At 33.2% G+C, this 25,945-nt stretch overlaps 1 protein-coding gene across 12 annotated transcripts in view; it reads left to right on the forward strand.

The window, feature by feature from the left end:
* Robo2 (roundabout guidance receptor 2) overlaps positions 1 to 25,945 on the forward strand; it is a 1,584,609-nt gene that overhangs the window by 1,427,184 nt on the left and 131,480 nt on the right. For all 12 annotated transcript variants that reach the window (XM_010645674.3, XM_010645673.3, XM_033768136.1 and 9 more), the window contains one exon: positions 22,409 to 22,536. In XM_010645674.3, coding sequence (XP_010643976.1) covers positions 22,409 to 22,536 — 128 coding nt within the window. The remainder of the gene's footprint in view (positions 1 to 22,408; positions 22,537 to 25,945) is intronic.

Consider the following 25,945-nt stretch of genomic DNA (forward strand, 5'->3'; position numbering starts at 1 on the left):
AAAAAAAAAAAAAACTTCTAAAGACTAGCTTGAGAGTTGGAAATCTCTCACCTCTGCTAGCTTCCTTTAATATGTTTTCATCACTTTCACCTCTGTTCTTCTATTACTGACATTATAGTATTGCAGTAGTGTGTAACCAGCTAAAACTTTTTAAAGCATTAGGCAAATAGAAGTGATGGATAAGCTTTAAATTGTTACATCAGAATGGCTTACATCAAGGATCAGTGCAATATAAAAATTGAGGTCAGTATTTTTGTCATGATAGCAGCCATATACTTTTTCTATTCCTGATCTTTACATGATATTCCAAAGAAGCTTATTCATTCTAAAATTTGTGTGTATTAGTATAAGCTTCATTTGTGCATAATGAAGGAGGAAAGAGACCTCTTTACTTGGTGAGGAGTAACAGTTATGGCTTTTAGCCACTGTAGACAAAATCAACATTGATTCCATTACAGTATTTAGGGTTCTGACAGGGGAGGTAGCCATTGTTCTTGTATAAGCAATTGGTTAGGAGGACGACATTTCTTTGGCTTAATGTATAATGAAATTTGAGTCAGTTTTCTGTAGTGGCTCGTGCTTAACACATTTATAGTAAAGCTTTCTAGGGCAGCTGCATAGCCTGTAATTACTGTGTAAGTAATATGTGACTATTTTTCTTTTGGAAACAAGAAAAGCTTTTCAGTTCCCTTTTAAATTTATGAAATGCTGTGATAGCTATTTAAACCTTCAACAGAGAAGGTATCTGTGCCAAATTCTCAGAAACCAGCGATAAATTAAAGAAGTGTTTTTCCCTTTACAGAGAAAATATTTTTAGGTAGTTTCCATGTGCCCATTTCTTTTATTTAGTCTTAAATTCCTGACCTTTTTCAGAAGCTACTTTAATGAAATTGCAATATATTTTTGGTAAGTTGTACTGAAAACATTTCTAACTAGTCTAAGAACTACAACGAGTCTAACAGTACTCCTTATGCCCAGCCAAGGAAAAAGTATTTATGCGGATATTTTCACATGACAAAGGAGCAAATTTGGAAGGAATCTTCACATTATATATGCTACTATGAAAGTGTTCATAAAAATATTAATTCCTTGCAGAACTTTTTGAAGTTATAACTATTTCACAGTGACTATTTCAGGAAGAAAAAAATCAGGGCTTTTTTATGACTATGCTAAGTATCAAACATGGTTTACCAGAAGAATTTGATATATATTTTATTAAAATAAATCAACGCTGAATTGGGGAAACAAAAGGGTAAGGCATTTCATAGTTAAAAGTGATTATGTTTTTAAAAAACACTTTAAATTATAAAATGTGAGTTTTCAGGTTTACCTACATTTATTTATCACCTACTGCATTTAAAGTGTTCATTGCTGTTTGTAAAAGTGAGTCATTTAGCAAATGCTATTGATTCTTTGTTTTTTATTTTATGTGAATGAGATTGGGCAATTTGAGAATTTATGCATATATTGAATATTAAAGAAAATAAATATAAGTAGAGCTAGTTTCTTTCTCAGGTGTATTTTTCCTTCTAGCTAACACTAAATCCTTTACTTATTTCTTAATAACAAAATGCCTTAAACATATCTTCCCACAGATGTTTTCCAGGAAAAAATATGCTAGTATTTATATGAAATGAGCTAATGTTCCATTTTATCTCATGCTTTATCACAGTATAAAAATATTACTTATTTTCTTATATCAAAAATAGGTATATGTCAGTATGCCATGACAAAATATCATAAACATAAAGAAATTGAACATAATAAACTTATAATCAAAGAAATAAAAATAAAAGTGAAGTATGCCAATGCTACAATATTCTCTTCAATCACATAGTAGCAATTAGAATTTAAGCATACCTCTCAGAATTTACATAAAAAGTGGTGTGATTTTCTAATTCTGATTTCTTTTCTGGGCATTTCAGCTTGGTTTGTATTTAATTTACTTATTTATGGTCTTTAAAGAGCTATGAGCTGTATATTTAACATCCTTCATCAATCATATAATTTGTTCCATATTATTGTTAGAATCAAATCTTTTGTATTCCATTTTTTATTTATTTTCTAAACTAACCCTAAAATGTCCCTAACTTCCTCAATAAGGATCTACAGTATAGAAAGAAATGTTCATAATAGCTTGTCAGAGCAAAAAGGAAATAAAGTATGCCATTTACATTCTTATGTATGCCTGTAAATTCTAAATGGAGTTGATGGCTTCCAATAGTGATATAATTCATGAATATTTCATAAAACAGAAAAAGAACTGAGACTAAGTATTACAAGATATATAGTGAAGAATTCTATCAATTTTCCTGAACTCACTGACAAATTCCCTTTCTAAAGTGCAAGTCTATTTTAAGAGTCTTTTAAAGTTCTTAGTTTCATGAAATGTGAGATTCACAGAAATACATGATTCTTTAAGAAAAGAAACTGAATAGAATCACTTATAGTTCACTCTTTTGTGCCACTTTTACCCAAAGTGGCTCCTTACACTTAGTCCTGGGAAATGTTCTTATGTTAATTGTCTGGAAGCTCCATTGTTTAGAGCCTGTGCTCCTGGAATCCTTGAATCCTGAGCCCTCAGGCGATCAGCATTCTTCAGGTATAGTGTGTACCTCAAGTCCACGCGGTAATTTGGGCTCTTACTAAATAACCATTGTGATTAGATTGGCTGATGAAAATTAGACAGTTAAAATGATTTTTAAAAAGAAGGTGGAAGCTGAGAACAGGAGAAAAACAACACATATAGCACATTGACATTTTAAGAAAGGGATTTTTCCTCAAAAGTCTGATATAGGAAGGAGAGTGTAACTGAAAATTCTGTGTCTTTTGTGTTAGACTGTTATCTTTGTCATTTCTACCTGAAAAAATATTAGAAGCACCAAAGGCAATTAGTGAGAGATCTTTTCATTTAGATAACATTAGCATAAAGAATATTTAGGCCATTTCCTGAGATGTTGGACTTTGGGCCTTGTTCTACTACTGTTTGATCATGTATCTGTTTAGTTATACTCCCAAATTCTGAAAAGAGAGTTCAACAGATTCCTGTTTTACTAACTAAAATTATGACCTTGAAGAAGCTATTTAAACTCTTTGTATTTTTTGGCCTCAGTGTGGGGACTAATGATAACCCTGTACTTGGATTCATTTAAAAAGGGTGAATAATTGTGTCCTATCTTCTAAATCAAAGGATTCTTAAAATGATACAACTATGTCAAGGCATGGTAAACAATGTTCAGTGGATACACATACAAGTCGCCGCAGGTTTATAAGTCCTACTGATTGGTTGCATTTAGTAGCCTGAAAGTTGCTACCCACTTTTCAACCTCTGGAAAGCTTTACATCCTCCAGGTGTTGTGACCTAGTCCCATGTGAATCAGATCTAATTTAAGACTTTTACATTTAATACGTTATAAAACATTATAGTATAGCATTTTCTTGTAGTAATCACAATACCACCACGTTAAAAAAGATTTGTGTTATGAACAAAGTAAACTTTTTAGTAGACTTACAATGTGTGGCACGGGTACTCTGCCATATATATATACTCAATTTTTTTATTATTTTAAACTAATTTCATTGGTACATTTAAGGTACACAACAGAATAACATTCATCATTGGTAATTTGCACCTTTACATAATCCAGATTGATTCTTATTTTTCCCCATCCCCCTGCCCTCCTTTCAGCCCCACCCCTCCCTCTCTACAGAGACTTTGTTTCCATTTTCTTTTTCTCATATTAATTCCAGTCCTTTCTCTCCTTTCTCCTACCTCTCCCACTTCCCCTTCCCCTTTGCATCTTTTCTTCGCATTTCAAATTTTAAAGACTATTGTTACAGCATGATATTGCTCTTGAGAAATAGGGAAACAGAAGCTTTAAGATATTGTTTGAAAAGTTAAACTTTATTAAGTGTTATGGACAGGACTTGATTTATAATCTGCCTAATGTAAAAATCTATATTTTAAACCTTAAGCTCCATGATTGTTCACTATCTATCTGTTTGAACTACTTGTAAATTACATCTTTTAGGTAAAAATTAGATAATTTATTACAAATATTACAGGAGTTATATAGAAATAGTATATGATGTTGTAGTTAAGGGTAATTTTTAGAGCAATTCCATAAACTACACATGCAAAGTCTTGGTATTTTAAAAATTTAAACTTAGAACATTTTACATTATCTTCTAGGAAACTGAAGATACAGCTTTTGTTTACAAACAGGAATAATTGGAAACTTTCAGAGGATTGCCAGAATGGTATTTTTTTCTGTGTTTTCATCAAATAGGTGCTAATAGTTGCTGTCAACACAAAACTAATCGCTGCCTAGAGTGGGAAGTGCGTGCTGCCCAGTCCTGTTACCACACTGGCCCATCTGTTGAGCCTCTCAGCTTAGGAACAATGCTGGAGTTGGCATCCAATTTGCGTGTTGGCCAGTGGTCAACTGACAATCTGGAACCTCCTTGAAATATGAAGTGCCTTGAAGTCCGAGATGCTTTGCGGTCCATTAACTGGCAGCTCTTCTGTTGTGTGTGGGTAGAGCCAAGAGCAGGTGCCAATTTGCCAAGCAAAAGGATCTGTCTGAGTGCCACCTGTCATTGGCATGTGGTTACTGCGCAACGTGAGAACCCGTAGGTGTGGTTTTCCATCAAAGCACGGCATATTAGAGCCTTCAGTTAGGCTGAGGTGCAGACTATGGTAACATTTTACCTTAGCCCAAACTGTGGGAAGAGACTGAATTCTATCAGGAAGAAGTCACCACGTGACATAGATGAATGGATATTTACCACTTGTGACCCTCTCTCCTGTAAATAAGATTTTAACTTAACTGTGCACAAAGTCTAAAAAAGGAAATGTTCTTGAGTTAGATATATTAATGAATCCTCACATTCATAAGATAATTTGTGGTTAGATTCAATTTAATGATGTTTAATAACTCAAGGTTTTTCTCAAGATATATATCTGACTGATTTTGGTAATTGTTTTTGGATAGTTGTATTGTGATGTTGTGCCAAAAGGTAAACTAAGGAGATTTACGTTGGAGATTATCATGCATTTCTGAGTTCTTCCATAATCCATAATGTTATTTTTGTTTGTTTGTTTATTTTTTGGTACTGGGGATCGAACTCTGGACCTTGTGCTTGTGAGGCAGGTGGCAGCACCACTAAGCTAAATCCCCAGCCCCATAATGTTATTTTGAACAATGCCCTGTTTGAATTTCAGACTTATCTGCAAATATCTAAGTTTGATCATTTCTGTGATATCTATAAATTTATAAATGATATAAATCCATAGGAACAATTCAAAACAATTAAAGAAGCATAGTGATAATTTTCCTCAAACAGGATAAAGGAAAAAAAGTCCCCTGATAATTCAAATACATAAACCTAAAGAAGAAAACTAAAATTAACCATGTACCCATTTTTAATTAAACTGTTGTTTTATATATTTTGCATACATTTTGCCAAATTTCTGAATGTGTTTAAATATTTTAAAAAATTATAATTAATCTTCAACATGAATGCTCAATTAGCTTTTATGGAAAAAAATTCAATATTTATTCAAAAGCATTATTTACAATACACTTTTCTTTCTCATGAAAATTAATAAATGATATTTTGATAGGCCTTATATCAAACTAACCACTTTATATTATTACTTTTATCCTTAAAACAACTGTGTGTTATAATTGCAATTATTACTTACACAAATGTACCAAATGGTACACAAAGTGTATAAGTATGCCAAAATCACTCATTTAAGAGGCACCTGGGCTGTCAGGCTCATTGTTTACACCCTAAGGTCTGATTAAAGATATAAGGCAGTAATATTTTCCATTTTTTGCTTCAGATTGAAGATTTGGAAAAGACAAGCTAATATATGCTTTACTAGAAGTGTTATATAATTGAAAACACAATTGGATAATGAAATATGTTTAATATTTTATAATTGTTCCATATGACAATGATTTATCATCAATAACATATAAATCTATCAATAAAAATAATTGTATCTGTTGCTTTTAAGTAATCATTACTTGCACATTTAAACACAATCTCTATATATTTTTTACAAAATATTTTAGACTAACGTATTCTTAGGTTTTTTTTGTTTGTATGTTTATTTGTTTGTTTTGGTTTTTTGAGACAGGGTCTCACTATATAGTTGAGACTGACCTGGATCTCACTATGTAGCCAAGGCTGGTCTCTAACTCACAGCGATCCTCCTTCCTCAGCCTCCTGAGTGCTGGGATTACAGGTGTGCATGACCACGCCCAGCTGTATTCTTAGTTTTTCTCAATATAATATCAGGAAAAAGTCTCATGAGAAGTCAAACAAATGCTTGTTTAAAAATAAAATAATATAAGTATATATATATATCTAGAAAATGAACTCAATATATTGAAATCTTTGCTTATCTTTTCATATTTGCCTTGCATATTGCTTGGAACATTGAAATTACTGAGTATTTTTTCATGTTTTCTTGATAAAATTTGATTAAAACAGTTACATGGACAGTTATAAATTGGTAGGCAGGATTGAGTTATTAAGTTCTAAAATTTATATATGTAAACATGTATCAAAGAATAACCTGACTCCAAGTATTACAAGGTCATGATGAATGTATCATATATGTTAGTTCCTGAGGAGATATAATTGTGAAATTAAGAGACAGAAGGAGAAATACTTGCAAAATATTTTAAGACTATGCCCTACTCTACCATCATAAAGCCAATTACTGGGGAAACCTTCTTTAGATGTTGCATATTACTAACTCATTTGAGCTTTATTTCAAAAGGACATATTAGGAGGTGGAAAGGTGATGCAGGGTACAGTGAACTCTACCAAATAACTACATGTTAGTAAAGTGCTTCTGATGTGATTCATTTTATAAATTCATGCATCAGCACCATGTTAAAATATCAGTGCAGAAATTCTGTGCCTATTATTTATTGTTCATTTCCAGTACAAAAGGTATTTAGCTCATCTCAAATGAGTAGGTACTTGGAGCCTTTATAAGAAATAGCGATTGGGGTACACTGTTCCCTTGAAATTCATACAGCACATGGTACTTGTTATGAAAAACATGTTGAATGACCATAAGTGCTGGTTAGCTTTCTGTCACTGTGACAAAATAACTGAAATAACCTCCTTAAAGGAAGAAACATTTATTTCTGGCTCAAGATTTCCGAGATTTCAGTCCATGGTTGGTTGGCCCTATCATTCTGGGTCTAAGCTGAATTATGACAAGACTCTCTCTGCACTTGGTGGATCAAAGTACTTCACAGTGGCCTGGGAACAGAGAGAGAGCAAAGGTCCAGGGAGAAAATATACCTTTCAGAGACACTTCCAGTGAGCCACCTCTACAAATAGGCCTTACATTTTAAAGTTTCCAGCACTTTCAAACAGTGGCACCGTGTGGGACCAAGCCTTCAACACATGAGCTTTGAGATGACATGCAAGATCCAAACCATAGTGCAACCATGAACATTATAATTATTAACCTACTTTTCTAACTGTTTTTCTAAATATTCGCATAAGAAATAACAGGAAAAAAAAAGAAATCAGGTCTTTAATCTTTAAGTAATTATGTAAAAAGAAAGAAAATACTTTTATCTTTATTGCTAGCTTAATTTATAGTAGGATGCAGTTATTTAAGGAATAATAAAAATCTAATGTAGGCTTATATAATACTGTATTTTAAGAATTATTTAAAAAGTAACCAGACACATTCACCAAACATTTCAATGTGTTGATATTTCAACAAATAAAAATGATGACTCTGATCTCAGGGATTATAGTAAGGTGTGCAAAATACTTATAGTATTATGGAATTAAGCAAATTATAAAAACAAAACAAAACTGTGCTATCCAAAATAATATGGGAGTTCCAGAAAAATAAAAATAAAAGGCAATTTTAGTCCCATAAACTCTAAAGATGGGTCTGAAACAGAGAGTAGATTTCTGTAAGTGGAGCTGTAAGGACTATTTTAAGAGAAGGAAGCACGATGAAAAAAGCTTTGGAAAGTAGAGGCCAACAAATCGTAGTTGTTTGCTGGGTGCATAGAAGAGTGGTACTCAAAACCAAAAGATTAGGTGAGGCTCTGTTATGAAAGCCTTCAATTCTAAGAGAAGAGTTTATGCTGAACAGTTGAAATGGGGGGTGTGTCAGTGAAGCGCATTGAATACAAAGGCATCTCTGTGTACATTTAAAAAATGATCTCTTAATTTCTATGAAGGTTAGCTTGGAGTACAGGGATTTCGAAAGTAAGTATGCCTGGGAGGTATACCTGTTTGAATGGTAGTTACGTTGAGATATTTTCTTTGAATATACAAACACGGAGATTAATACAGAAAAGGACTGGAAACATTTTTGTTCCATTGGGAATTGATTGAATGTTGGGCCTCATGGGTAGAGCAACATTAAAATAGCACCGAAGTTTATAATTTAGGTGCCTGAGTGAAAAGTATTGTGCTTATAGAGAAGTAAAAAATTATTCCATCATCATTTTAACTGTATAATTGTAACATATCATTGTATCTAGGATAGAATTGACTGTGATGTCCAAAAATTACTTTCTCCCTGGCTTGAAAAGGGAAAAAAAATTACCAAACTATAATTTGCCATGTATGGTAAAATTATATTAAATTTTAAATGCATTAAAATGTGAAAAATATGCACCTTAAAATTATTCATTATTAACTAATATTTGCAGATTCTTTACATATAAGGAACTCACTTAATCTTCAGAGTTGCTCCATGAAACGGGTGCTTTCATCATCTGTTTTTAAGAAATAAGGCTCTGAGGGTCTTGGGAACAAACCCTCTAGCTCCCAAGCTCAGTCTCTTAACTATCATAAGCCATAGCTCACATCTAATGGAGGCTGTTTTTTAAAAATGATAACAAAAGCCCCTAAATTTTTAGGGCCTAGTGCTTTTTTTCCAGAAAGTTACATAATTTAAAATTAGTCAGTCGCCTTGAAGAATGACTGCTCTTTTTAGCAGGGGAAGAAAGTAAAGCTTGGAGATAATGAATAGATTTGAATGGCAAAGCAAAATCCTCAGGTTTCCCTAATGTTAAAACCTTGTGCTCACTTTCCATTTTGCATTTAGAACGCTCTTTATTCCACAGTTTACTCAATGGTTGCTGACTTTGCTTTTTTTTCCCCTCTTGTATCTCACGTATTACTAAGAATATAGTGCTGAGATGATTGTGATTGTTTTTCAATCTTTCCAGCTACCTCTGTTGTATTTGTCTTCAATCCCAAATGTCCATCCCTATGTCTGATAGGTGGCATTCACTAGTTACACAATTGAGTAAAATGTTTTATCAGTTGGTATCAATTTTGGTTCTCCCATGCCCCTGGGAAAACTGGGGGCATTTTCTGAAGACCTTTGGGTTGGGTGCTCCGAACATCTTGTGAGTAGAGGCTCTGAGTGCTGCCACATAGCCAACTGTACACACTATAGCTCTCACAGCAAAAAATAATCTGGCCCAAAATGCTAAAAGTGCTGAGATTGAGGAAGCCTGATGTAGTGGAAAAGATTAATCAGAGCATTGTTCAATTAAATGTTATTTTATATGATTTTCATTTTTTAAATCATGAGGCAAAATAGTAGAATATAGTTCCATAAAACATATTTCAAAGATAACACCCTTTCCTTGTTGCTTTAGATATAAAAGTTCTACCAAGTAAGATGTACAAATCATGGTATGACTGGATTTGACAAAATATGTCACCCTTTAACAGGAAAAGAAAGACCTTTGCTTAACTAGTGATGAGATGAATGCATAATGTTGTATGTTTTGTAGAAAATATGTGTCAGGGAATTTTTCATATTTCTTGCCCATTAAATAGTTGATAAATTGATGAAAATATTCAACTTGAAACCCTCACAAGTGTCTAAACCTTCATTTTCAAGTAGATGTGCCCATCAACAAGATATGTGCCGTTGTTAGTGTTCAGAATTGCCGTATAAAGAGGTATTAAAATTCTAAATTATTCCATGATCACATTTCATGAGGAAGTTTCAGTTAGCAAAAGAGGAAAGAGCCTTTTCAATCTGCCAGAATGTAACCAGACTAAGCATCCCTCTGACAGAAAGTGACCTTCTTTGAGTTTGTCCAGCAGCAATAGGCCACCAACATGTCAAAAATCCAATGTACCCGAACATTCAGGCCCTTGTTGCATAGGTTTATTCCTATCTCAATTAGTGCAAGAATGGACTTTGCCTTTCAAAAAACTTCTGGCCTGAACTCTGAGCTCTATGGATTCTTGTGGATTTAAAACCTAAAGTCCTTTTCTAAAAGGACTTACAGATGAAGTTAATCACTACCCAAACACAAGACTGTGAGATAGACCCACTTTTCCCAATCTCATATTGAAATTTCTAATCCTATTTTGTAATCAAATTATTTTGAAAGAATGTAAACCAATAAAATAACTGTATCTAAACAGAAGGATAATTGAACCTACTTCCCTGACGTCATTTGTTCCAACTTGCTCTCCTTAATTGTGATATATTTGCATTTTTCCCCATAAAATTTTCAGCACCCCTATAAAGAGGGTACTATTAATTATCCAATTAATTATATTAAGGAGGAAAAGATTCTAGATTTGATTCAAATACTGAATTGAAATTCTTTCCTTCAAATACCTGATGATACAAAATTCAATGAAATCCGATTTTTTGTTTTATTTTGTTATTTTATTTAACAACTATTTCATTCCAAAACAAATTTTTGTTAAGTAGCTGTTCTGTGTCAGGCAGTGAGATTATCTGGAATGTCAGGGATGGTGACATCTCTTAGATTTCCACCCCAAGACATCATCCTAAAGACGAGACAACAAGCCCTCACAAAAGAGAAAGATTTCATTTAAGGCATGATAAAGAAGTGAGAAACTTGGAGAACAAGGAAGTTTTACAGATTAGGGAACTGGCAGTTTAGAAATCACAGTAAAATTTGATGGAAGTAGTCACGAACATTTTGAGAATGATTATATCAGAGGAGATAAATACACGGCAAAGGAAGAAAAAAAATACACAAACCACAGGAGAAAATGGAAACTTGTGTAATGACTGAGTACAACAGGCTGTGAATTTTACTCGTGGCCACAGATTTGCCAAGAGAGCGACTCTAAGAGGAGTCCTCTGTGTCAGTCTAACAGGGAGTGGGGAGTGCATTGGCCTTTATAAAAGAGCCCACTTTTGGTTTTGGTCCCAGCTCTACTGCCGGGGGATCAGTACCCAGAATCCCTGACAGAGGTCTAAGGCCTTGTCTTTGGGGCCTAGAGATCCTGTCAGATGAATCAAAATCCTAAATCCTCAGTTTGTTAACACAAGTATTTTTATGCTAATATGGATATTTTCTTCTGTATTTTTTTTTCTTTTTTGTACATGTTTGTAGTATATGATGTTTCTGTTCATTTTAGGGAATACGGACATTTGTAAATGTCTTTTGCTGTTTGTTTTCACTTAGATTTTTAGTTTGAAACTGCCTGGCTTCAGTCAGCTATGCTGAGGAGAAGCTGGTATCTCAGTCCCATCCTGTCTGTGAGAAATAAATACCAAGATTCCCTGTGAGGGAGGCCTAAAACCATGGAAGTAACCAAATTCTATACATATCCTGTTTGCTGATATGAATAAAAATGAGAAATTTTAATTTATAAGTTAAGAGATTAACAATAAGAAAAAATTGTACTCCAATAATATATGATAATAAAAGCAGTGTGAATTTAGTCTCTCAGAAAATTGAAGAAAATATTAATATTTTTATTTATTAAGTTTATTAGTATATTTTAGGTATATGATATGATGGCATTCATCTCTGGGACTTTGCAGCTGTACACGATATATCTTGGTTCTTATTCTTTCCCGCATTCTCCTGCTCTCCCTTCAATCCCTCCGTCTCTCCCTATTTAAAGACATTGTTTCCATTTTTTTCCTTTTCTCATATTTATTCCTTTCCTTTGCCCTACCCCTCCCACTCCTCCTTTCCATTTGGACCTTTTCTTCTTATTTTAAAGTATCTATTTTTTTAAATTATCTATCAGACATTTTGGTCCTTATTTACACTTTCAATTTTTCACACCAGAAAACAATTCAGTATTTATACCTGCATGCATGTCCTATTTATTTCACTTAAGAGCGTGGCCTCAATGTGCAACCATTTAGCTATAAATATTTCTAGTTTCTCATTATTTTCTTTTGTTTGTTTGTTTCATTATGTTTTTTGTACCAAGGATAGAACTCAGGACCTTGCACTTGCAAGGTAGGCATAGTGACACTGAGCTATACATCCCCAGCCCTAGTTTCTCATTCTTTATGGCTGAGTAGTATTCCATTGAAAATCTCATATCTTCTTTATCTGAGCTAAATATTAGTATTTTTGACCAATGTTTATCATAACTAAAATTGCAGAAAAAGTGAAACCATGCCTAAAGGTGAAATGACAATATGGAGGTTTTGCTTTTGTGGGTCAAACTCATGGGGTGGGGGAGGCACCTAAGACTGGCAGGTGGAGGTGTGAAGGGTAGCATTTATGCAAAACCCAGAGAGGCTAAAGTACTGTTTGCTTAATTAGCATAGAGTAAGAACACCATTACGTTCAAGTTTCAGGTTTTCTGTAGCGTTTCCAGGGTTGAACAACAAATTCACTTTAAAGATAAACTTGTCTCTTATTGTTTCTCTGCAGGTCTACCCTCCCAGGACTTTGTTTCATTTTCTTTTCTCATGAATGTTATGACAAGTTTGTTTCAATTAAGGATATATCTCTTTCATACTTCTGTTAGATTCTTTGCCCAAAATTATTTGTGTTCTGATTCCTGAATGAATAGGTAAAGATTCACTGCAACAAACTATAAACATCAACCTGTGTTATAATTGCAGACAAAAAAAGGGGATGTAACTTACTTTTTGACAGGAAAACTAGTGATTTATTGTGCTCGTTTTGAGGTCCCAGATTTCAAATATGATTGAAGAGTTGGCCTTTAGGACACATCTCACTTATTAAAGATGAAGATCATATCACATGGGATTTACATCATTAATAGTGCGAAGAAGAGTTTTACTTTATTTCTTTATTAATTTGTGTTTGCCATACATAAATAATATTCGCATTCCTCATGTGGAGTTGGTCTATGTGTTTAAAGCAATTAATTTATTTTCTCATAACCGTTTGCCATCCTACTGCCCCCCTCCTCCCTCAATCTCTTCATCCTTTTCTCATTGGAGAAAGATCTATCTCCTTATTTTGTATTATTCTTTTTGCTCTTTATTTTTTGAATTTTTCATATAAGACAAACCATGCGATATTTAAGCTTGTGTGTCTTGACTTATTTCACTTAACGTTATGGTCTCAAGCTGCGTCCATTTTTCTACAAATGATTCAAGTTTATCGTCCTTTATGACAGAATAGTAGTCCATTATGGGTAAATACCACATTTTTTAATCCATTCATCTGTTGATGGACATACAGGCTGCTTCCAAGATTTAGCCATTGTGAATCATGTCACTATACCTAATAAAAAGTTCAAGTATTTTCTATGGGAGAGCTTTGTTGGAAAAATTGTTATCAAACAGAATGTTTCAGGAAAATCAAGCAACTTTTCCTATGTTTGGTTGTCAAAAGTAAAAGAGACTTGCATTTAACTTTCTCTTAGAACATTTATATCTCATAGATAAGTATCTTGACCAAACTTGTGTGTTAAGATAACCTTTTTTTTTAACAATTACTAAACACTGTGACTGAGCTACAAATGGCTGTATCTCTTCTCTCTGACAGCACAGTAGCATGTGTCTCAATAACCAAAAAATAATGCCATAACATTCATAAATAATTGTATCCTACAAATCTTTGTATTAAAATGGAGGAAGATGCTGTGTAACATTGTTATATAAGCTTAATGATGAAATTATGGAATTTTGGGTGGCCAACCATTACATGCTTTGCTTTTCTGGAACAGCCTAAAAGGTATATAGTGTTCTGCAGAATCCAGAGGTGGTATTTTGAAAGTTGAGAACAAGCCTTTCAAGTCTCCTTAAATGTAAAGAAACATTTTCCTGCAAAGACATTAAATATTTCCTGGTTCAATCCATAGTTTCTACTATTGGCCAACTTAATTCTTAATAAACCAATTGCATAATAAAATTTGAGTGTTAATTCAAAACACTTGTTCTTGTATTGGAGCCAGAAATGGTCTAATAAGAAGTAGTAAGTGATTTGAAAACTAAAAATGTTAAGAGAATACATTTCTTCCAAGAAAAAAAAAAAGGTGTTTTTGAGATGAAAATTGCCATTCAGGAAGTTTTTTAGAGTGCTCACATAATTCAAACAAGGTGAAGGTATAGGAGCTTGAACTGAGTATGGAACTATTCCAGTTTGTAACAGAAGTCAACTTACATTTCTTCATTCTTTTCTCCTTCCCAATCCACACCCATTGTGAGAGGTTTCAGAGTCCCTAATTATCTGAATTCCATTCACATAAACCAGAAAGTCATGAACAATTTCCACCTCTAAAGGCTTAACATGCATAGGGAATTGCAAACTATGAGTCATGGACGAAATGTGGTTATGTTATAAAATTTTGCCACTTTTGAAATCTTGCTTAATATTTCATAGTAAATTTGGATTTATAGAAATTCTTCCCACCACATATGAGAATAGGTCTATTTATACGGAAGAAACAAAATTCTTTTACTTAAAGTTGTAAATTATTTTAGCGTTCAGCACTTTGTTTTCTAAAAGAATAAGATTTCTCCTTTAAAGCACTGTTAGGATTATTCATCAAATATAAGATCACACATCAACAGAACCCTGCATACAAACTGTTGTTTTAAGTATTAAAATAAATTTACTTTGTTTTGTTTATTATTTAGCTGAACAGATGGTAATGGTTTTGACACAATTCGATTTCCTTTTCCTTTTTTTTTTTTTTCTCCTGGTGAAAAAACTCACAGAAAAACAGAGCTGCTTTTCCCACTTTGTCACAGCTGGTTACCTATCAATCTCAATTCACGGTACAGTGATGATAGCACATGTTGTCCAGGGGCCAAATCTGATTGGGTTGCATTTTTCAGCAGTGTTTCATATCAGAAAAAGTAAGGTATCTCTTCAGTGGGGACTGTCAGCACACGATTGTACAAGTGTCATTAATCAAACCTGGCAACAATGACTGGTAGATTTCAACATGAAAATCACCCCACTTCTAGTACAATGGCCTCATCAGAAGTGTGTTTTCATTGGTTTCTTTTTCTTTTCTGGTTTTTAATTAAAGCCAGCAATAATATTTGACAAAGCATTGCTTATCAAATTTGTAACTTTATGAAGCAAATTATTGTCTCAAGGAAAATATGATCCATTAGAGAAAGCAAAGTCTGGAAGTAGAAACTTATACGAATTTTCCCCCATCTGTAACTGCCTCCATGTGTAGTTTAGGAAAATAATTTTGTCATGTTTTGCTTTAGAATGCTTCAGTGTGAAATTAGTAATATTTAATTACTGGACTTTGAGGTTAGTGATGTATAATTTCTTTAAAACCAGTCCTCAAAGGACTGGGGATTTAGCTCAGTGATGTTGCTACCTGCCATGCAAACATAAGGTTCTGAGTTCTAATACTCAGTACCACAAAAAGAAAAAGAAAAAAAAGAAAAGAAACAGTCCTCATATCCCTTGAGCTTTTGCAGATAGGAGCAAATCCTATCACAGTTTGGATCTGCCATATCTCTGACCTGAGACTGCGAACGTCCGTAAAGGTACCATGGTGCATGCGAATCTCTTGAGTTTATTGCATTATCCAGGTTCAGACCTGAGGTTGAGATGTAGTTTGATATGTTGGAAGGGGCAATAGTATCCCCATCTGTAGCATCTGTGTCTGTTGTAAACTTGTGTAGACTGTATAATAGCACAGATACAAAATATATACTTTGGAGTAAGAGAGGCCTTGCTTTGAAAAATCTAAATCTGTATCTGAAATGTCAAAATTTAAAAAAACATTATTATCCCCATCATTTAAAATTTTTAACTGAAAAAAAAAAAAGCCAGGCGTGGTGGCACACTACTGTAATCCCAGCACTCCGGAGGCTGAGGCAGGAGGATCACTGTGAGTTTGACACCAGCCTGGGCTACATAGTGAGTTCCAGATCAGTCTCAACTACATAGTGAGACCCTCTCTCAAAAAAACAACAAAAAAATTTTTACCTGTACAAAATAAGCAGATAAAAATAAACTTATACAAATGATAATACAAAGAATAAAAAGAAGGTAAAGTAATTTTTATAAAAAATAATTGAATGGGTGGACAGAGAGTGTACATGGTTTTATAAGGAAGGGTATTTATTTTATTTTATTTTCTCATTGAGTTTATTGGTACTTTTTAAGTATACAGTACAGTTATATTCATCATTGAGATCTTGTACCTTTACATGACAGGTCTTGGGTCTCATTTTTCCCCCCTACCCCTGCCCTCCCTTCACCTTCTCCTCCCTTCCCTATTTACAAATACTTTATTTCCATTTTTTCATTTTCTCATTTTTTACTTTTCTTTTGTTTCCTTTCCTCTACTCTTCCCACTTCCCCTACACCTTTAGTGCTTTTCTTCCTATGTAGCATTGTCAGTTATACCATCTGGATCTTATTTACACTTTTAGTTTTTCACATCAGAGAAATGAGTCGGTATTTATACATGTGTGTCCTATTTATTTCATTTAAGAGTCTGGGAATGCAGATTGGTGCAACCACTATAGAAATCGATATGGAGATACCTCAAAGAACTAGTATTATAGGTTCCATTTGACACAGCTATCCCTCTGCTGGACACCTTTCCAAAATAATTAAAAGAATCATATCACAGTGATATAAGCACACCCATGTTTAAAGCGGTACAGTTTGTAATAGCTAAAACTTGGAAACAGTCCAGTTGCCTCTTAGTTGGAGACTGGATAAAGAAGATGTGGTTTTTCTACAAAATAGAATATTACTCAGCCATATAGAATGAGAAACTAGAGTCATTCATAGGAAAATGATGCATATTGAGGTCATACTCTTAAGGAAGGATTTTTTTTTTAACAAAATAATATTTGGGCAGTTCTGTTAGTCAAGAAGGATGAACAATGGAAAATACAAAGGAAAAACATTCCATAAATTTCCGAGGGTCATGCAAAGACACAGTGGCAACTTCCTAGTGTTGAGCAAGGAAAGGAAGCACCATGACTGCATGAGCATGAAGTTGGACACGTAGACAAGGTTCAGTTTATCTAAAGCCTTCACTACCATAAGGAAATACCAGTCACTTTCTACGTGACAAGCCAGTAAACTGTTTCAAGCAGTGGCATGACCTGATCAAATTTATATTTGATTTATATTTATATTCATAAATTTCTATGTATCAGTCAGTAAATTTGAATTGATGCTTTTAATTCACCTTAAAACAGATTATTGAGCTACTATTACAATCTATGAGTTGTTACTAGGAATAATTGATCCAATGATGAGATAATTCACAGGAAACCCATACTGTTCTATCTGACACTAAGAATAGTAGGAGCAGTAGAGACTTTGGGAAGAAATGCCTTGTGACCTCATATATGGAGGATCAACTAATAGAGATGTTCAGTATGGAATAGGTTATAAGTCTTAAGAGGCTGGAGAACTGGTTAGCTGCATGCTGCAGATAGTATCCAAGAGGTGACTGATAGCTACAGAAGGTAAAATTTTAGTTTCTATTATCATAGGGAGTCAATCACTTTATACATGTTCAAAGTATATTGATATAAGTTCATAATGCTGATAATACTTGCAATCAGCCCTCAGGGAAATATTCTGTTAGAAATGATAATTTAAGATTCTGAGCATTCCAATGTCTGGGTCTTCAAAATCTGTTGTTGTTATAACACCTCTTTGTAGAAGGACTAGTTCGTTGTAGCAGTTGTTTAGAGTTGGGGAGGGTCACAACAACAAGTCTTGCTTGATGTCATTTGGGAAATTTATGTTAGCTGAAGAGAGGTTCAGTGGGAACTCTGACCTGTCCTTGCTCTGTGGAGGCTGAAGTCATCCTTTCAGCTGAGCATCATTTCCTGTCCTCTAAATCCTATAAAAAGTGCATGTCCCTGACTTTTAATGGAATGTCTGGCATGTAGGGTACATGCCATATGTATTTCTTGCCTAAAATATTAAATACTTACTAGGTGCAGAGGTACACACCTGTGTTCCCAGCACTGATGGAGGCTGAGAGGCAGGAGGATAAAAAGTTTGAGTCCCACCATTGCAGCTTAGCAAGATCCTCTCTCAAAACAAAACATCAAAAAGTCTAGAGATGAAGCTTAAGGTAGAGTGCACCTGGGTTTGATCCTCTGTACCAATGAAAAAAATCACTATAATCTCAACTTTCAATGATATTCAAGGAAAAATTATAATGAGACAGTGCTGAGTTTCTGTCTTATTTAAGCCTATGAACTATACAAGACACTATGTCATGCAATATCATTAAAAAACCACTTCCAGCTCCACAGCCTGCCTGACTTACTGGGAACAGGTTCAGTACCTGTGTGTGTGCACTCCCTGCACCTGGAACTATTCTAACAAGAATCTTTATGCAACCAGAATATTGCCTTTAAAAATTTGTATCTTTGCAATATGCACCTGAAAATTTGTTCCTTAATTACCAAAAGATCAGGTTTTCAATTTTCCAGTGAAGAGCTATGTCTTTGGAACTTTTACAAGTAGCTAATATTAACTCAGTTTATTCATACTGAGCAATATTTAATTTTTATTTTTTCCTATAGAAAAAGCTGTAGTCATAGAAGGGGATTCTCAGTTACTTGTATTCCTGATGATTGTATGCCTTGTAAATGAACAAAACCTTTAAAAAATAAGAAAAAAGTGTTTTCATTCCTATTCTTTTTAACCTCTTTTAAAAAATGACCCCCTCAAAAAAAATCTCAAAAAGTCAGAGTGCAGAGTTATTTTGATTTCAAGTCTTATGTGTTTTGTAATTAAAATAAGCATACTTTTTTTTTCACTCAGGCAAAGGAGAAATGACTTCCATATTCTATTTATCTTCTATATTGTTGGATGTATAATATTTTTTCTCACAAGTATGAAAAGTTTGTCAGAAATTCTGATACACCTGTTGAATTTGAAATTATATTTCTATCTAAACTATGTAGTGATGTCTTATAAAAGCATTTAAAAATTAAACTATAGGTAACAAGTATGCATTGGCTATTTCAAGAAGTTAGAAGAAAAATATTAAATATTTTTACCATTGAGAAATGATAGATGATTGTGCAAATAAATATATTTAATCTGATTTAAATATTACTCATGTATACATTTATTAAACATCAAAATATAACATAATTATATATATATTTTATGCTTTTCTAAATGAGTTTATAAAAATAAAATAAAAATTAGACTAAATATTGTCCCTACAAAGATTAAGATAAAGGGCACATTGAGATTTATGATTTGAATTCTGGTTTTTCTCTTTAGTAATAAAAGGACATTGAACACGTCCTTTACCAGACTATCAATCTTCTTATCTACATAGTGACACTTTCCAAATATTGTTCTGAGGATGCCATGAACAATGTGTGCAATCCTGTATTTTTCAATGATGAGACAACGTGCAAAATTTTTTCTTGATGACTTTAGAAATAATATACTATCTAAATATCTTTTGTTTACTTACAATTAGAGTTTATGTGTGCTGTGATTCCAAAAATCTTTTCAGGTCATTCAGCTTATCTTCTCTTAGTTTTTGAGAGAACTCAGTTGCTGCATACAAAAGAGACTTCCTGAAAGTCAAAACTGTAGAACAGCACCACTGTAGTCAGGAATTCAGGTGTTTTGGAATGGATTGATAGTATTACAGAATCCATTGTTTTCATTCAATATTTATATCTTTCACTTGGCATGTTATCCAGAAGATGACTGATTTTAGGAAAGATTGTTTTAGTAATACTTATATCATTTAATTATATCTGAAGCCATCATTAAAATCACTAGCTCCTCTTATGCTTTTTATGACCAAGTTAATCAGACAATGTTACTGTGTTTTTTCATCTTGGCTTAGTAAGGTTTTCTAAATAGTAAATATAGCCCAGTTGGAAGACTTAATGGGCAAATATGGGGAAATAAGAGCCTTGAACACTTTTATATTTTGTTGGGTTTTCTATTATTGGGAAACAGGTGTCTATCATGTATTCAACCAGTATTTCCAGTAGGCATAATAAATAGCTAACAGGAATTGTGTTTTTTCTGTGCAACTTTTAAATAATTTGTATGCAAGTTCTTATTCAAATTTCACTCTCATTCTGTTAGGATAGAAATTATTATTACCACAATTCTGTTAAGAAAAAAATTGAGATGCAGAGAATTCAAGTGTTATGTCCAACCTTCCAAGCAGAGATTGAAGCTAACACCATGATTAAAATCTGGCAGTTTTTCTCCTGAGTATGTGCTTGTTAATCACATGATTATGCTAGTGGATATTAAAAGCTCTGTGTTTGTGGGTGTGGACATATCACCTAGTGAAGCAGGTAAGAGCTCTGCCTTTATCAAAGTAGATAATACAGAATATAAGTGCAGGATCATTAGTGACCTCTCAGTGGGTTTCAAGGAAAAGTAATCATAGTTTTCTGATACAGTAATAGAAGTCTTCAAATAACAGTGGTGCATAAATATTTTCTAAGGAACTGTATTAAATAAGAAATGTAAAGGGTCAGGGATTTAGCTTAGTGGTTCTGCAGGCTGCTTGACAAGCACAAGGACCTGAGTTCAATCCCCAGTACAAAAAAAAAAAAAGAGAGAGAGAGAAATTTAAAGCAAAATATGCAGACACCACCATAACGAAGGGGTAGAGGAACTGAAACAGGTTGAGTTGGAGCGATTGGTACAAAGCCATTGCTTTTTTCATGTCAAGGTCTATGAATCAGAAATATTAGCAGTTTGCGTTGGCATCGTAGGGTCTGATGAAGTTCTATTCATTTAGCTAAAGCTAGAAATCGAATATATCCCAATTATGGTAGTCTTAAACATAAGCTTAAAATTTGTTTTTCTCCTTGAACTAATAGACTTTCACAGCCAGATGTGAACAGACAGAACCAATTAAAATGATAATTTGTTAACATAAATCCGACTCGTGTATATGAGAGAAGTAATGTGGCCAATCATAAACTATTGCAAAAATGTGTGTTTGAAATAAAAAATCATGAGTGAGAATAAAGAGGAAAGAGCAGACATGAAAAGAATGAAAAACAAAAAGCTTCATTACTTTTCATATTAGTTGTAATTTCTTAGAATCTAATAAGAATATATTCATATGAAATTGCCCCCCAAAATTCATGTAACAATTTTTGAACCAATCTGTTAGTTTCTAAATTTAGAAAGTGGAAGTTAGATTATATAAAAAAGCAGATGATGTACACTTCCAAAAATCATATCATCTTGATATTTTAAAAGTTAATTAACCAAGAAGACCTATCATGTAAAGGTACAAGATCCCAATGATGAATGTAACTGTGCTGTACACCTAAAATGTACTAATAAACTCAATGAGAAAAAAAAAGTGTTGAACACATAATAATCACTGAAAAAGAGTTAATGTTGTTAATTAAAAAAAAACTCATTACACTCTCAATTTTTAATTATTGGTAGTTACTTTGTTAATTTGCCAAAAAGACAATGTCTTAATATATTTCAGCTTCCTTATAATCAAGATGCTAATAAGCAAAGCATCATATTAAATAAAATGGAACTTACAAAATAATTTAACTCTCCAAGAATCTGAAATGAGCCAAGCGTGGTGGCACACAGCTATAATCCCAGCACTCGGGAGGCTGAGACAGGAGGATTGCTGTGAGTTCGAGACCAGCCTGGGCTACATAGTGAGTTCCAGGTCAGTCTCAACTACATAGTGAGACCCTGTCTCAAAAAACAAAAACAAAAACAAAAAACAAACAAACAAAAAAATCTGAAATGTACACTGTTGTCCTTGCTATTAAAGAGCTGCCAAAGAAAGATGCAAGTGGTAATCTTTGTTTTAATATAGCAAGAATTATATAAATATATAAAATATAGGTAACTGATCAGCATCCAGGATGAAATTAATAATCATTTTGTCAATAACTATAATCTAAATATTGTACTTTTATGGTTGAATATTGCTTGTGTTTGTGCTGATTTCATGAAATTACAGTATAAATAGGGACAAGGGGAAAAAATGAGAACCAAGACCTGTCATGTAAAGGCACAAGATCCCAATAATAAATGTAACTGTACTGTATACCTAGAATGTACCAATAAACTCAATTAAACAATAAAGAGGAAATGAAAGTTAATATTTAATGTTGTTGTCTATATGATTAGTGCTATTTAATGAAGCAAGTTCATATTCTATACAGGTATGACATCAAAGATGATTACACACTGAGAATTAAGAAGGCCATAAGTACAGATGAAGGTACCTATATGTGTGTTGCTGAGAATCGGGTGGGAAAAATGGAAGCCTCTGCTACCCTCACTGTCCGAGGTAAGAGACTTAAAATATCAAATAAAATTGATCAGAACCAGGAAGCTAATAATTTAATTTGGTGAGTTCAAAATCAATATAATACCAAGTTATAGTAAATGCTTACATTTTGTGAATTTTTGTCATTAATGGTAATAAAATTACTGTACTTTTTTTTTTTTTTTTTTTTTTGGTACTGGGGATCCAACTCAGGCCCTTTCTAGACAGGTGGTGGAACCTCTGAGCCAAATGTCCGGCCCCATTATACTTTCAAATTTGGGTTCCAAGTGATAATCACTGAAGTATTAACTCTTGGGATAGTAACTTATGTGGATCAAATAGTTTATATTGCTTAAAATTAAATCTTAAAAAACAGAAAAGATGTTCACTCGTCTTTTTCCATTGCTTTCAATTGCTTACTGCTTATAAATGTAATCAGTTTCAGAGGTACTCAAATGTATTCTCTTCGTCAGTTTGTTACTTTATACTTGTAATTTGGCATTCAAACATCAATCTGAAAAAAAAAAAAGTATGAAAATAGATAGCAGAGAAACTCCTGAATCCTGATTATCTGATTTAGAGAGGGATTCATGAAGTTCACTGGCCTTAAATAATTGAAATAGTGCTGCTATTGTAATAACTCTCAGATTCTGGGTGTTACACACTTTCTCAGTCCTGCAATAATATTCATTAATAGACTTATTGGAGATGCTTATAAGGGAAAGAAAGCATTACTAGATCCTACAGTGCACTAGAATGAATTCACTCTCTTCCTGGTGGGACATGTTGATCACAGGAGATAAATTGCATAGTTCAGGGAACCAAGAAGTATCGTGAAGACAGCAAACATTTACCCTTTCCAAACAGACATCACTATGACATCCTTTACACTTACAGGACTTAAAGCAGAGAGACAACCTCGGCTCAGTGCATTCTTTCTACCTTTGTTCTGCTACCAACAATGCCGCCTCCTCTCGTTCATGCTCGGTGACGAGGCTAGCTGCTCATCAGACTATCAGTTATTTCTAGCCCTGTTTAGTCATAGCTTTTGCCCTTGGACAGCTTTGCTTTGAGAATTTTTTTATAAGATGAGGAGAAGAATTTGGAGGCATTTGGAGTTGCAAGAAATGATCAGGGATTGTTTTTTAAGATACTCCTCCATTTTTTTCAGGAAAAAAAGTGTCTTTTCTAAGATCTCTAGTACAGGCTTCAAATATACAAAACTCATTTGCACCCAGGTAACTGTTGACAGCCATTCCATTCCATATACCTGGAAAATACTGTGTTTCTGTGTTTTTCATTTCTTTCATTCCTAATCCACCTAATCATTTTTTTTCTCTAGACAGTCTAATGTGAACTTCAATACAAAACAAATATAAATAACATTGAAAAGTTTAATTGCTTAAAAAACATTTTCACTCCTCATTAGAGAGCAGATCATTAAGGACTAAGACCACATATGTATTGAATATACGTGCTGATTTTATCTGTGCAAAATCAAATAACTCCTATTAAACAATGAATACTCTCTAGCTTACACACTCTATGTTTGTTTGTACAGGCTCCTCTTCATAAAACAGTTTACCTGACCAAACTATCCCAAATTTTGTGTGCATATACTTCTAAAGTAAATGGAAACAATACAATAAATGACCTATTTAGAAATGTTTCATTCAAAAAATATTTGCTGCCTAAACAAATGGTGAAAAAATGTGAGATGGTTGTTTGTAAATCCAGCAGGGTTCCTTTTATATTTGAATTCTTGGATGAAGGAGATTTGAAGTAGTCTGTTCATGATTCGTTGAAAGTTTCAGGTTTCACATTTCATTTGACAAGCATGCTCCTCATACTTGGATGTTTGAAAGTAACTTACAAAACTAATATAATATATTGTTTATTTTAAATATTTTTTTAAAATCAGCAACTCTTAAATTTTTTCTCACCTAATCTGTAGCCTCAGGATTGGTTACAGTATTCATTATTTTATTTGTGGTATAAATTTATCACTTATCTACAAATAAAACCCCAATATTAGAGTTAAAGAAAACAATCTTCATAATACAATATGATTTAGAATAAAATATTATTTTAAAACATTTTTACCTTTAGGAAAGAAAGCACTTGGGATTTCTCATGCTAAGAAGTTAATAGGGAAAAATCATTTAGTTTCTTTTTGTTTGGTCATTTTTTTGTGCACATAGTGAAATATTCAGACTTTTGGGTGATTGCTTTAAAAGAACAGGGTCAACTCACAGAAAGGCAATGATCTATTTCATTTGGTTATTGTAGGAACACAATTTAGTTTAATTTGCTAATTTGAAAATGCCTGTCTGCTTTTTTTTTTCAGAATAAAATGTTGCTATGTAACAAATTTTCATTTTGATGTTTCTCCAAAATTGTTCCATGAAGTTCACTCTAGCTAATGGAGGAAAACTTTCAGGGAGTTTTATTATCAGCATCTAAAACAGAGAAGTCCTATGTCATTTTCCTTTTGAAAAATATCATAAAAATGGACTGTAAAATTAAGCTTACTGTTGAGTAGTTTCTCCCTTTGCTCATTAGGTAAACAAAAAAAAATTAGAAAGAAACAAAGTTAGTTAACAACAAAGCCATAATTTATTGTCTAATGGAATAATAGAAAAGTTTAAATTGCCTGAAATGGTTTAAACAATAAAAATGGCATATGTTTAAATACAATTTTCTACAATTTTGATTGCTTCACTGGCTTGACATAAATGAAGACCTTCCTGAAAAAATATTTCTTGTAAGAAAATAAAGTCTTAAAATTCTTTTTTAAATAAAAGAGCAATTTACTTATTCCAACATAATTTCTCACCCAAGTTTCTTTTTTTGCCCTTAATATCATAGACTCAAAACATCTTTTGTTTTTTTAATTAAGGAAACATGTTTGGAATCCAGCATTATGTGGCTACTAAAATAGTACAAATTGCAAGATGTGAAGCAAAATACTTTTTATGTAAGACATAAAGAAATAAAGTGAATTCTGGTCAATTAAAACAGGCATAACTTTATGATGTTAATCTATTATCTTGTTCTTAGTAATTAGGACATTCTGCCACTAAGCCAAATGTTTTATTTTGAGACAGGATCATGCTAAATTGCGTGGGTGGGACTCCAAATTGTGATCCACCTACCTGGGCTTCTATCAAGTTAGGGTAATTATTTTTAATCCTGGTTTCCACCCTTTTGCAACAAAGTTAAATATACTTTATGATGTTAATCTATTATCTTGTTCTTAGTAATTAGGACATTCTGCCACTAAGCCAAATGTTTTATTTTGAGACAGGATCATGCTAAATTGCGTGGGTGGGACTCCAAATTGTGATCCACCTACCTGGGCTTCTATCAAGTTAGGGTAATTATTTTTAATCCTGGTTTCCACCCTTTTGCAACAAAGTTAAATATATAT

This window comes from Fukomys damarensis, unplaced genomic scaffold (genome assembly GCF_012274545.1).
Source record: "Fukomys damarensis isolate Sample0158 unplaced genomic scaffold, DMR_v1.0_HiC HiC_scaffold_24, whole genome shotgun sequence".
Classification (NCBI taxonomy): Eukaryota; Metazoa; Chordata; class Mammalia; order Rodentia; family Bathyergidae; genus Fukomys; species Fukomys damarensis.